Source organism: Fundulus heteroclitus, chromosome 6 (assembly GCF_011125445.2).
Source record: "Fundulus heteroclitus isolate FHET01 chromosome 6, MU-UCD_Fhet_4.1, whole genome shotgun sequence".
Taxonomy (NCBI): domain Eukaryota; kingdom Metazoa; phylum Chordata; class Actinopteri; order Cyprinodontiformes; family Fundulidae; genus Fundulus; species Fundulus heteroclitus.
Window position 1 is genome coordinate 7,413,749 of NC_046366.1, and position 14,483 is coordinate 7,428,231.

The 14,483-nt window shown below is 42.4% G+C and overlaps 1 protein-coding gene across 1 annotated transcript; it reads left to right on the top strand.

Annotated features, from left to right (window-relative positions):
• The first annotated feature begins 530 nt into the window (after positions 1 to 530).
• si:ch211-188c16.1 (uncharacterized protein LOC562677 homolog) lies at positions 531 to 14,482 on the top strand. The gene is given in 19 exon segments (XM_021315634.2): positions 531 to 712; positions 1,720 to 2,662; positions 2,767 to 2,934; positions 3,075 to 3,472; positions 3,474 to 3,595; positions 3,693 to 3,805; positions 3,902 to 3,927; positions 9,312 to 9,352; positions 9,614 to 9,743; positions 10,235 to 10,394; positions 10,605 to 10,728; positions 10,826 to 10,857; positions 11,098 to 11,161; positions 11,560 to 11,594; positions 11,808 to 11,871; positions 13,323 to 13,409; positions 13,501 to 13,514; positions 13,785 to 13,818; positions 13,986 to 14,482. Coding segments are annotated over 19 exon segments (2,634 nt in total). The 5' UTR covers positions 531 to 703; the 3' UTR covers positions 14,056 to 14,482.
• The last annotated feature ends 1 nt before the right edge of the window (position 14,483 follows it).

Below are 14,483 nucleotides of genomic sequence, written 5' to 3' on the forward strand. Positions count from 1 at the left end.
ATTTGTTTCCAGGAAAATAAGAAGCACAAATTCCTTTTAATGGATTTTCTGTTAACATACATTTTTCTAGAGACATTTAGTAAAATTCTGCAACAAATTAATCGTAAGTGATGAAAAAATATGTTTTTTTTTTTCTTTATATATTCCAAATGTGGAATTAATGAGAAGTTGATTCTTACTTATGCATTTATTTACTGTAATTATGTATACATTTATTTACAAACTAGGTTATGTTTGATTCCCCTCTTTTTTATGCTCATGGACTAGGCTATGTATTAAGATGTCTTGTCTTTAATTTAAACAATTATTTCCCTCTTTATCCGTTTTTGAAAGGCATTTAGAACCAAAAATATCGAGTAACAAGCTGCAGGCTAAATGCAGCAAACCTCTTTTTGCCTTCTTTGTTTTCATTTTCTTTTTTGCTTGTTTGTTTTCGGTACACTTTTCTTGAGAAATAGATTGTAAAGACAAGCAGAAGCTTTTTGTGTTCGACGCTCCTGATTGGTTTATTCGACTTGCGCTAGCACGCACGCGTGGAACGCACGCGCAGCACTTAGGTGTGTCGCCCGCGCGCTGTTTGAAGTGGTTTGTTTTAGCATCTGGAGGCTGTTCGCTGCATTGATGTCACGAGGTGTTTCCAAAGAATAGCCCGTTTTTCCGAGGAGAAGCCTTGAACGGCGATGGATGCGTGAGACGGGCGACAATGGAAGAGGTAGACTTAAAAGCTGCCAGGAACCGTTTCATTTAGTCTCGAGCTCTCTGAAATGAAACCTGCTCAGCCTCAGTCTTTGCCATGTCCTGTGCTAACAAAAGGTTTTTCTGATCCCACATTAATTTCAACAACAGAAAAAAAGAAGAAGTTCACTTATGTTACGGTTTAATTTAAAGCTATTTATTTATTATTGAGAGGTCTTATGGTTTTAATTTTTTTTTTCGGTTATAAAACAATGGAGCTTTGGAAACAGTCTACCCTTCAAACATACCCAAAATCTGATATTTAATATGTAGCCTACTTGCTATATAGGTTACATAGTTTACTTTAAGATGACGTAGTTTTAAAAGAAGACGCTGTTTGAGTTGGCTTTTTAGGAAACTGATATTTGTTGACTCCATATTTAATTTGAAAGTGCTAAATAAACAGCAAAGCTAATAAATAATGACCCTAATCCCACAAATCTTTGACCCATATCTAAGCTTAATAATAAAATATATAGACTAGTAGAGAAAATAAAATATTATTCTTACAGTAGATTTCAGGAAACCTTTTTTTTCCCTGTTTGTCCTTAGAAAGTCCAGTGTGAGTTTTTCAATCTGACATTGTTGAAAATAAAGGTATTGGATGAATACAAGGAAATACTCCCTGAAATGAGTTTTATGGAAATCAGGTTTTGTGTTTTTCAATAGATAAAAATATGAGTGTTAAGTAAATATACTGGGTTTACCTGCAAAGACTGGCTTTAATGGGTAAAACCACTAAAATAAAGATAACATTTCTTGGAATATTTCAGGCTAAAGCAATTCTAAGAGACTAACATGCCTATCCATTATAATCTGTCAGTATTTAAAAGACCTCTTAATTGTTTAAAGTGTAGGATTTTTTTATTTCTTTCTATCTTCAACCAGTATGGCTTGTTGTTTTATTCATTCAAGAATAAACCCAACTGAAGAAAATTTAAAATAATTGTCTTTTTTTTTTTTCCTCCCTAAATAATTTCTTAGGAAGGACAAATTAACTTCAAAGCACTGAGGGCTAAATTTCAGGAAGAGGCTCTCCTGGCTCGTTCAAAAAACAACCGACCAGCTGTTGCTGAGAAACCCAAACTCCTTCAGCCTTATTTAGGGCATTGCAGCTCTGTGGACAGTGGGATTGCCACGGCTGTGGAAACCCAGACCCCTGAGAGTCCCCATGTCCTCTTCAGGGATGGGCATCGGTCATCTGGAGGTAAACGCCCGATATCCTTTCCTCCTCACTCTAAGCAGACCTCTCCCTCACCTAAGCTTGCAAATGGAGATGGCTCTGCAAAGCATTCCCTCAAAGACCGACACATGCCTTTAGTGCTCCCTGTCCCGCCCGTTAAAGATCATAGAGCGGACGTGCCTGGTGGAAATGAGCACAAGCAAGCTTCGGGGACGGGAAAAGAAGTCTTCCCACACACTAAAATGAAGAAAAAGGGTTTGCTACTTCCTTTCAAATCAGCTAAAGGCTCAAAATACAGCGCTGACAATGGAGAGGAGCCCCCATGTGGCGATTTACCCATCAGGCCCAGCAGTGCTCTTAGTGACTCCTGCTCGATGGAAAAGCAAAGCGTTGAAGAACGCGCTTCCCTCCAGAGTGACCAGTCCATCTCTGAGTACCTTGCATCCAGTCCTGAGTTCTCAGTCACCCCTCCTCCACCAGAAACCTACCCTGACTCTGACAACAGGATTCTGAGCACGCTGGAGAAGGCCAAAAGAAAGCTCTCGCGGCGACAGGTCATGATTCCAACTAAACCCAAAGGTCTGCCTTCGCCTGACTACCCCTGCAGAGAGAAGACCTTCCCTTCGTCTCCAAAGTACCCAGACAGCGTCGGCTCGGCCGGCCGAGCACCTCCACCCACGTGCCTTCCACACTTGGCCTGTATTTCTGCTCGGCCTTTCGTCAAAGCCAACAACTCTGCGCGCAGTATGTCATTTAATATGAAATATTATAAACAGTATATTTTCTGGTAATTTCCAACAGATGCAATTGTTTAAGTGACTATTTCCCCCTTTTTTGTTCTTCCGAAGAGCCCGCTTTTGCCGGACAGCTGCGAGTGAGGCCAGTCGAACCTTTTTCACCTCGGGTTCCCTTAAAGAAACCGCTACCTGAGCTGTGGACACTTGGACCGGTTCCAGTAAAGCCCCCCAGACCTCCAACAGTTGATCTTAGCTCTTACTGTGCAACCCTAGTTAAAGGTAAAGCCATTCTTTATTTAACTTTCCCTTTAAAGCTGCAGCCGTTTCTCTTCAATCTGTAGCTCTGTACTAACCAGTATAGATCACAGAAGTCTTCGTTCAGCTGAAAGTCCTTTTGGTTTCTTTTTTTTTTTTTGTAGAAGTATCACCTGGTTGGTGCCAAACGCCAAGAAGGTTGGAGGTCTCTGCGCTGCATGCCCCTGATTTTCCAGATTTTGAGATTTCGGAGCTAGAAACAGCAGAGGGGGAACCCGTTGACATTGCCGCATTAGAAACCGGAGCTTTAGACGTAGTCGTCGGTAAGCTTTCGACACCCATCAAATCCGAGGTCACTGATTACGAGGCCCCGGGTTCTGCCTCGTTGGTTGGTGATCCTGCCGAATCCAAAAGGAGCCCTGTTGTCCAAGATCTAAACCTCGGCAGCCCACACATAATACCCCTTGATCCAGCAAGCTTTCCTGAACCAGTAAGCCTGCCAGAGTTTCCAGAGCCGACTCTACCAGAGCGGCCGTCCTACAGCGAAGAGGCAGCGGTAGATGATTTTCCCAATTCTCGCCTCTGAAGAGACGGATGCGGAGGTTGTTGAGAGCCGGTCCGTCCCAGAGGAAACTGAGCTTGTGGTCCATTCAACATCCAACCATGAGACTCAAACGCAACCAATGTGGGTTTGTTAGGAACTTGTAACAGTTGGCTAGTATTTATGTGTAGCTCCAGGCTGTTAGATTGCTATTCATATATGTGGATTGTCTGTTTTTCAGTGAACCCCACCAGAACAGCTACTATGAAACATTTGATAATGTTTATGAAGACGTTGAGATCAAGAAGTTCCTTGCAAGCCAGATGTCAACTAAACAAAAGAACATACTAAAAAGTAAAAAAAAATTTTTAAATTTATTTTCTCATTTAGATGAAAGTCCTGGCAAACGTTTGTCTTAGTTTAATTTAACACGCTTGTTATTTCTTTCAGATCCATATGTGGACAGCCAGTCAAAGGTGAGCCATTTTGATATTAAGTACAGGGTAAATATTTTTGTTTGTATACTAATGCAGCTGAATAAAAGGCATTTACTCATACAATGCTTCGTAAAACAATTAAGTCCTCCAAACAATTTCTACATTTAGTCCGATTACAACCAGAAACTTCAATGGATTTGCTTAGAACTTTGTGTACGAAACCAAAACAAAGTAGATAGTTGGGAAAGGTGTTTTTTCCCCCAAAACCAGCAGTATTGCAACTGGCATTATCGTAATATATTTATCAATATTATTATCATCGCAAAATTCTGTAATACTGAGCAGCCATACCCTGTATTAGAAATCGCTGCGTCATTCCATTCATCTTCCAGTCATCTGACCATTTTTTTGGTCATTTTTATGGCACTGGTGGGTTTTAATGAAAGGCTGAAAGGAAATGAGCTGAGAACTGGCGAGGCAATGCGGCCTCTGTATCTGGGTCACACCTGTGCAATCTCTGGCCAACTTCATTGAAATGTATCCCCACAGCATGGTATAGCTGGATGGATGGATGTGATGTGCAGGATCTGTTTTAAAATTTTGATCTTATTCCAGAATTTTCTTCCAATTTTCTTCTTACAAGGCTTGTGGCAAATTATAAATGAGACGTCTTATGGTTTACATTCAGCACTGGCTCTCTTTTTACCAGTTCTCAACTCAGATCAGGTTTGTTGACCTGTCGGTTCTGGTGGACGGCCATGTTTTGGTTTGTAGCTGTGCCTAATGGGCCTTTCCAACAGAGTGCGACGACCCCACTGCTGTCTCGTGAAATTAATTATTTTTGATGGCTTGCGCCACGCCAAGATGGTTCATCTCTGCGTAAAGCAAAGCGCAAGCACATCGTACTGTTTGGCGAGTCAAAGTTCAAAATAGTTTTAAATTGGCAAATTTACAACATACAGTCCTCATTTGTTTTTATTTTGACAAAAACTTTTATTCATATTATTTTTAGAGGAAAAACCACAACTATTCTTAAAGATGCATAGTGCAAGTTTTGAAGTTAAATATCTCCTTTCCCATACATTCCCTTACAACTGCCCGACATGTAAAATGAGTTATCCTCTGTTTATCTCAGCTGCCTCTGTAGGCTCCATTAGTCCGTTAACGAGAGAGCGATTCAGGCCGACTCCTCTGCGCCTGCGTGTGACGCTATGCGTGCTCTCGCTCACCGGGCTACTGTGTCGAGTGTCTGCTGTAATTGATGCGTTAATAAGAGATCACGGACTAAATTAAATATTCCTAACTTTCTTACCTCAGAAGACTTTCCTCTTAACAAAAGAGCTGTGCCGTCACCGCGACAGATGCTTTTCCTCTTCTGCCACGCACATGCACAACACTGGTGTCATTTCACCAGCGGAGCGAACACAAATACTGGAACTTATTCTATGCTCATTTGTTAATTTGACCGGTTACATCTGATTTAGCAAATTAGACATCTGTTGACATGCCAGTAAAATACATTTGAATTGAAATGAGAGAATAGCTTAATGTATAATTTATACAAATATGAAGGCCTAAATAAATAGCCTATAAAATGAAATTGCCTTATCAAAATTGTTGGCAAACTAAGTACCAAATGATGGTACAATATCTTAAAAAAAGTGAGCATGTGTTTGTAAATATTAGTATTTTTTTCATGTGACATTTTGCTGCTTTACAGCAGGTGTACAGATTCAAATCCATAGTTTAACACATGCTTAAATTACATCCTTATTAAAGAGATTATGACATCAAATTACATTTTTCTGTGGTTTTGAGGGTATAATATGACCTGTTGTGCACTGATGAGGCCGTGTGAATGTCGAGCGGATACCAAAGGCTCTGCTCATTGGCGGTCGGCTTTGTTTCTTTGCTCAACAATGGACAAATCAGAGGACAGTTTTATCTTTCTACATAATTCAGATTCTCCAATTAGAGCACACCAACAAGCGAACATCAACCTTTGTTTAGGTTAGGAGCTATTTAGAGTGAAGCGTACTGATTATTTCTTACTAAGACTTTAGTAATAAATCCTCATACCATAAACAAAATAACACTTAAATGTAATTTAACAGTCTGACTTACCAATAGTGGAGTTTAGTCAGTGTCTAAAGCATTGTAGTCTAAACTCAGTGGCTTTGACATTATTGGTTCTGCTTTCAGCGGCGATGCAGACCTAGTGATCGCTGCTGAGTCCCCAGAAGGCGAGTGCCTCTGAAAGTCTTGCTAGAATACCTTCGCCTTTGTGATCTTCAGGAAAGTACACCGACTGGAGGCATAAGCTGACAAGCTTGCAGTCTTGGTCAATAATGTGAACCGTCAGGCTCAAGTTTGGTTCGGCTTGATCACAGGTTGCAGAATTCACCACTGACTTCTGTTGCTACTCCCCCCTTTCTCTACCTTCACCATAAAGTGCAGGTATGGCTGTACGTGAAGAATATTTCCAGTCAGGGAGCTCGTATCTGTGGTCGATGACTGACATCATTTTCCTGAAGCCCACGTTTTCCACCGTAGTAAACGACATCATGTCTGTTGCCAAGAAATGTGGAACAGCCTTAGTAATGTCTTCATGGTGTTTGGAGTGCTTGTCATAAGGCACGAATACATCCATCTGTGTTTGCTGCACGGGCTTCTCTTTTGACACAGCTAGGGCTGGAGGTGGGGAAGATGTTTCAGCGACAAGTTGGCTTAAACTTCTGTGGTGCTTCTTCATCTGACTAAGGATATGTTATCGAGTGGTAATGCTTCAGTTGGTGGAACAGGTTTGACGTGTTCCCGCTGCTAGTTGGTAACCTGACGCTTGCCAGCTGTATGTCGCTCCGCCTAGCTCCACTCACATACATCTGGGACATCGCTCATAGAAAGTGATTTCTCCAACCAATTTTATGGTCTGGCCAATCAGGATGCAGGGCTGGCATTTCATAGATGTGACGTAGTGGAGACGCGACCATGACGTGAGACTGTTTTGATAGCAATGGCGGCTCGCATCGAGGAAGCAAGCGTTAACATTGATGCTGCTATTTCTTCCATGTTGTCCAATCTACCTAATATTGTTTCATTAAAAGAACATCAGAGAACGCCTCTGAAGGCTTTTGTTGGTGGAATCAATGTTTTCGCCCTTCTCCCGACCGGATTTGGCAAGTTTTGTTTTCCGGGACGCGTCCACAACGGACGCGCCCCTTAGCGGTTAGCACGAACCATGTTAGGAGGCCTTTAGTCCTCAACGCAGTCGGCCCGGGATCGACTACGACCCGCGGCGCTTTGCCGCCTGTCTTTTTCCCCCTGTGTCGCTCTTATCAGCGTCACGAGTTGGCTTCGGTGTGACTGGTTGAAATAGCACGTCGATAAAGATGACAGACAAGTGGCTTATCCAATCATATGCAAGGATTTTTGATAAGGCCCAGCCTTCAATAAAGGCAATTCCTATGGCCGTGTCCCAGATGTATGTGAGTGGAGCTAGGCGGAGCGACATACAGCTGGCAAGCGTCAGGTTAGCTAGTTGGAGCATCTCCAGCACATTTTGCAGCACGCTGACACCTGAAGGTTTGTCATATCTTAGATAGCCGATCCACTTTCACACCACCAAATTACTCTTTCCTCTCTTATCCACTAGTTCATCTGCTTTCTCCTTGCTTGTGGACATGCTCTCAAGCATGTTTGTATTGCGTTACAGGGCGCTTGTTTTACCGTGTTGGAGCTTAGCCTAGCCTACTGTCTGCTGCTGGGAACTGTCTCCGTGTCCATGGTTTACGTCATCAACCACATGTGTTGCTGGTCTTTCTATTCTGCTTGAATCAGCTGCACCTTGAACATCAGTCGGTGACAATGTTCTAATCGTGGACTGTGGATAATATCACAGTTATTGAATAAAAGTGTGTCAGGAGGGTATATATTGAATTATTGTCCATCCTTTTGATTTATTTAGTTTTTTAATTTACTGTTTCTTGCAGATGTTTTTAAGTGTAAATGTTGCAACCATGACTTGGGACGGGGGTTAAAGGCCACACCTTCAGGAGGTGTTTCCCTCTTTCAGGCATTTCTAGGTTAGCTGAAAAGCACGTTCCGAGTAAAACTGAGTAGGGCGGTCAAAATCGGGCAGGGATGGTGTAAAAGAGGCTTTGGTGGCAGGAAAGTTTAAAGGAGCAACAAGCAAAAGTTAATTGTTTTAGAACGGGGGGAAAAAAAGTGATGTGAAGAACTAAAGGTTTCTTTCTAGATGGACTATGGTATGACGCCACACACCATCTCTCTGTGTTCTCCAGTCTCTGGTTTACAAAGCCAGACCAGCTGCACATGCATTTGTGTGCATGTGATCAGCTGCCACTCAGGGCTCAGTCCTGAGTGGGGAGGGGAAAGGAGGTGTCAGGTAGCAGCTGGAGTGAAAGTAGAGAAGAGTTGCAGCTTGTCACACATCTTGTTTTGGTCTGCAGACAGTGCCATCTAGTGGTGAAATTTGACTTATTGCTCCTTTAGTTTTAGTCTCATTTGACCTGAACACCTTCCTCCATTCATTTGGACAGTCGCACATATGCCTTTTGGCAAACTCAAAACATGATTTCTTATTTTTTAAAACTAAATAATGGCTTTTCTCTGTCCACTACTCCATCCACTACTCCATCCTATGGGCAGATCCTCCAGTCTCTGCTGTGGAGCTCTGCAGCTCCTTCAGCGTTACCTTTGCTCTCTGTGCTGCTCTGGTTAATGTCCTCCTTGCCTGGTCTGAGTGTTGGTTCACAGGTTTGTTGTGGTACCATGTGATTTGAGTATTTTTTTTAATTTTATTTTTTTATAACCCCACCCTGACTTGTACTGTCCCTGACTTGTTTGGGGAGCTTCTTGGTCTTCATGGTGTGAAGCCTCCTGCTTAGTGGCGCTGCAGCCTCTGGAGCATTTCAGAAAAGGCATGTTTATACTGACCGAACATGTGATGCTTAGGTTGCACACAGGTAGACTTCATTTTACTAATTATAGGGCATTTGAAGGTAAGAACGTTTTTAGGGGCTTCAATTTTCCATATTTAAATAATTTTTTTATATAATTTTTCTCATTTCACTTCAGCAACGTAGACTATTTTGTTCAGATTCATCCCATAAAAAAGATTCAAATATATTTAAATTACAGGTTGGAATGTAACAAAATAGGTAAAAAGCCAAGGGAGTGGCTACTTTTGCGAGGCACTGTGCGTGTGAATGCCTGACCTTTGACATTTTTTATTTGTATATTTCTTTGGACAATTATGTGCTGCTTCGTGTTCTGTTGCTTAAAACCCAATAAAATCTATTGAAGTCTGTGGTTCTGACGGGACCACATGTGAAAAGGTTCTGATGCTCTTGAATGGTTTCGCGAGGAGCTCCATGCTTGCTAAACCATATGCTCATTTCTAGAAGAGGGAGACGAGTCTTCACAAACGAACGCGGCATCCATGGTATGTCTCTTCAAACGTACGCTTCATTTGTTTGTTTTTTCCATTTGTGACACTAATCTTGCTTAAAAGAAGGCGACTTTTTATCGCTGACACTGTAGCCGTCGCCCTGCAGTTGTTGCACCATATAAGCAGAACATTCTTCATGACATCTATGAAGTATGTGACACTTTAGGGCCGTGATCAGCAACATAGCTGGTGATTTGCCTTACCCTCTTCCATTTTTTTGTTTGTAGTGCATTGAACAGTCTGGTCTTCCTTTAGGCAACACACAAGCCCCAACACTGCCGATCACAAAGAGCAGAAGAAGAGGGAGAAACACCGACTTGAAAAGGAGAGAAAGGAGCAAAAAGAGAGGGAGAAGAAAGAAAACGAAATGAAAAAGAAGTTCAAAGTAAGGAAATTTATTCTTATTTTCTCTTTTTCTTTGATCCACTGTATATATGAAGATTCACTGTTTATAACTGATGCTCCTTTCCTACTATTGCACCTTCTCTCATGTGGCAAGTGAATCAATAAAGCATATCTTATAAGATCCGGTGGTGCTTCCTTAGCTTATCTATTTGAAACTTTTATATGGAAATGTCAAATGTTTATTAGGCCACTTTGGCATCATCAAGTCATTAAAAGGGCCGGTTAAACCTGGATAGATGCTTTTGATTTCATAATTTCATTCTAGTTCAAATAAAAATGTAAAAAAAAAACATAAAAGTAGTCCACTTTCACAATTTAAAAGGCTATATGCCTCTACTTTATGACATGATGTGCCTTTGTTGGCTCTTGGGGAGCTGGAGAAATTGCCTTGACGGACCAGATCCGGCTCGTGGGCCTTGAGTTTGACACATGTGCTCTAAGCAGTGACATATCTCTTTGCTGACCGTGTAGGTGACCGGGGAGGAGGAGCCAATGTACCACGCCAAGGTCACGGTGGCCAGTAAAGTCCGCAAGAATGACCTGCCCGTGAAGAACGGGGACACGGTCAGCATCATCCGGACCACCAACTGCCCCAAAGGCAAATGGCTGGCCCGGGATGCCAACCACAAGTGTACGTGTACTCATAATGGCCATTATGGCCATTTCTCTGGCTGTTTATGTATTTTTTTATACATTTTAGTATGAGGAAAGAAAAAGAATAAATTAATAAAATTACATGTGGTGCATGTCCTAAAAAATGGGATAAAATGCTTTAATATGGGGTTTAATCCCTTCTTTGAGTTTAGGCGAACTTACATTGTTTTGACTGTCTCTATCACAGACGGTTATATTTCAGTGATGAATGTTGAGTTGAACATCAAGGACATGCTGGAACTTGGCAAAAAGGCTCAAGCAGCTGGACGAGGAGCCTGTGCCGAGCCAGACACCATCAGTATTGGGAGCAGGTACTTGGAAAAAGACAAGTGGATTTCTTTCTTTTGATTCATAAGTTCAGTACTCCATTAGTGAAATAATAATGCTTTTTTTTTCTGTCCTTTACAGATCCTCTAACCCTCCTCTTCTTACAAGCAGCTGTAAGTGTCCACAGTCTCTGCAAATATGTCCAGCCTGTTGGTCACATTTCAATCACTCACTGTCTCAAACGTTACTGAATGGTCCTGAAAACGTTTGCACTTGTTGACTGACAAAGCGCCATGTCGGCCCCTCGCCATCTGCTACAAAGCTGTGTTATTTTACTGTTGTGGAGTAGGCTGCTAATCAAGTCTCAGCAGCAGCCATGCTGACCTTCATCACAGCGGTTTGTTTTTCCACAGTCACAGATGACAGCGAGGAGTGGGCCTGTGAGGATGAAACTCTCTCCCCATCCTATGAAAGCCAGTAAGCTGTGTATTATCCTTGTAAACAGGGGTCACCAACAATGGCGCCCCCCTGAGGGGACTACATGTGGCGCCTTGGAGCCGTTCTTAAAATACAGCAACCCTCCAGTGAGCTGCATTTAAAATGTTTTTATTATAACCTCCCTTCGTAATCACACCGGCTAAAAAAAAAAAAGCATAAAATTTCTGTTTTGCATAGCATTAAGGTCAGCTCTGACTCTTCTAGTTCAAAGGTCAGTACTGGCAGCCCTTTATATGACAGAGCACCAATGATTAGCTCTGTTTCAAAAAGGTTGGTGACCCCAGCTTATAAAGGCTTAAAATGTCCTTTAAATCATAGTAAATAAAGTATTTTATCATCCATGAGCAAACACCTTTTTTTCTGTTTTTATACCATAGCATTGCCCAGCAGACTGTTTCAGAGCAAGAAATGTGTGAGTATATTTATCTTTTTTTTCCCCCTTTTCTTTTCCAACAATAAATGCAGCCCATTAAGGGGAAGAGAAGCCTCTCTGTGGTTGGCTGATGTTCCATGTGGACATTTGGTAGACTGCGACATGCCGTTTCAGCACACAGTCTTTGCATGGCCAAGTTCGTTCCTCTCAGCTCATTCTCATCCCGTGTCCTTTGTGTGCTCCTCTTATCAGCTTGTGTTAATGTGGATGCCCAGCAAGCACTCGGTGACAGCAACCTGGAAGAACTGCACACGCAGTAAGTCTCAAACACACTCTTATAGCAGAGGAAGCACTGTTTTTATGCCTTTTTATGTTTATAGTTAACAGCTGTGGCTTAGGAGGAGGCGCTCAGTGCTGATGTGCCTTGCAAAAGTATTCATACCTCCTTTCACATTGCAACCCCAAACTTCAGTGTATTTGATTTAGATTCAGTGGGATAGACCAAGACAGAGTAGTGCATAAATGGAAAGTCAAAGGAAATTGGTGCGTGGTTTACAACAGTTGTTTTTTTGTTGTTTGTTTTTTTTTTTCCAATAAAAATCTCAGGTGTGGTGGGTATTTGTATTCAGACCCCTTTAGCCTTATAAAAATATCCAATAGCCTTCAGAAGTTGCCTAATTAAATTGTCTGGCTGTGTCTTATTAGCATCAGTGTAAATCCAGATGTTCTGTTTCTGGCCCCTGAGTTTTGATACATCCTACAGCAGCATCGTGCTGTATGAATTGTTGACGTTTGAGAGTAAATCGGTGTTCCACATCAGGTCTGGCTGAGCTTGAACTACTTTGGAGGATAAAAATGATGAATCTCTGAAAAAAGCTAGGAAGAGAAATGGCCTAAAATACTAGGAGCATCCTGTCAGCAACCTGTGGTCGATCTCTCCAGAGCAAGTGGTCCAAGGAAAAACAATTTGACCCAGAAGCAGATATCCAGGATGAACTGCAGACGTCGTCTGAAATTGACCTTTTGCATAAACATGAACTTGAAACATGGACACATCTGACAAAAGGTCCAACCATGGTGCAGTCAAGGCTGTGAAAAAACTGGCTTTGGTTTGTGGTGTTTGTGGACGGGTTGACAGGATTTCGTGGAGAGAAAGGTCTGTAGTTGGGAAACCTCTTCCCTTTGCTTTTTTCTGATCGTGTGGTTCTGATCGCATCTTCAGACCTTTTCCTTTTGCGTGCACTGGAGCGGTTTGCAGCCACGTGTAGAACAGAAACTGGAGTCTGCTCCTCCAAGTCTGAGGCCCTGATTCTTGACTGGACAACAGGGGGCGGCTCCGTCCCTCCATGCTGGGGTCAGCCTCAAGTGGAGGAGTATCGAACATCTCTGTGGTTAGGATGGGGAGTAAAACGGATTAGACTGATTGGGTGCTCCTCTGCTGTAATTTGGTTAAAAAAAAAATTGTGCCATTTATCGTTCTGTAAATGTTCCAATCCTCATCCCCAAACCTGGATCTTAACCGAAAGATCTCTTTTTTTTTTTTTATGTATCTGAATTGTTTTTGTTATGCATTAACAAGTCTGTTTCAGTTAAAGAAAAAAACAAACATGATTTGAATACTGAAACATTAACTTAAAGAAATGTGCATGTGAATTTAGTCCTGTTGGGTACAAATAGCCCTAGGGGTCATCGTGTTGGATTGCACATTTGTCCCTCACACCCTGTACGTCAGAAGGATCTGACTCCAGTGTCCCCCCTGCTTTCCAGGAGCAGGAACGAGGCGCTGCAGAAACTAGCCCTCTTGATTCAGCACAGCAGAGATGACCTAGGTGACGGAGGGGCGGCCTCTGTCAGGTACAGTTCTGCCGCACGTCTCCGCCGACGCTACCCGCTGTCGTCCAATTCGGCTTTTAACTTGTGCTTATCCTCCTTATCTCGTTTAAAGCTCTGACACGTCCAGTAAGTTGGCAATAATATTGTTTTCCCGGACTCTGCTGGCGTCACTTCTTCTCTCACTGATTATGGTGAAGCTAAAACGAGGGCACTTAAAGATCACCTCCGGGGGGCGTCTGCACTCTAAACCACTCTTGAGAGCTTTTGTGTCATGGAAAACAACTTGACGGGAGTATTTATTTCCTGTAACTGGGAGACAAGCTGGTGTTGCATATTTTCCCCCCCGACGGCGGTTCAAAGTTGATGTGACTTGTGTGTCTGCTTGTCTTTATCTAGGCTTCTTGTGCGCAGTCGAGGAGCCGCCGTATCCGTAAGTGTTGCTTCCGTCTAATCAGGGAGAGGAGCCGGACTCCCTTTGATCATTATGTGTGTTAGTCAAGCACACGGGATCTGGTATTTCCAGAGAAGCATATACACTGTACCTAAATCATCCTCCTTCCCAGCTAATGCATCCTGTTGTGATTTTTTGTGCGACAGCGAACAGGAGATCGACTTCACCGAGATGGAGCTCCTTCCTCCTCCTCCTCTGTATGCCGATAGCCTCTGATCCACACGGGCTGAAGGAGAGGCTCTGGGCCACATTACACATCCAGATGGAGACTACCGTCAGGGGCGCAGTCTCACCAACAAACTGTTTCTTTGATTTAACTTTTGCCAGGGGTTGTAATCTCACCCACAGTTTTCACAATGGTTTGAGCACTTTTTAATTTTCCTTTTTTTAAAGGCACTATAAAATGATGTCCCTACACAGCCGATTGGTGCACTGGAGCGGGTGGAAATAAACCATCGTTTGTGGTTGCTTTGCGTTGCAATAGTGTTGATTGATTTTTTTTTTTTTTTTTTAATTGAATATTTTTTCCCCCCCTGTTCCCATGTGGCATAAAATAAATGATGATGACCCTTTTGATTTGGACTGTTTGCATTCCCAGACTAGAGTAGTCATTTTGAAACTGTGCTCCATGATTTTCCCGTATG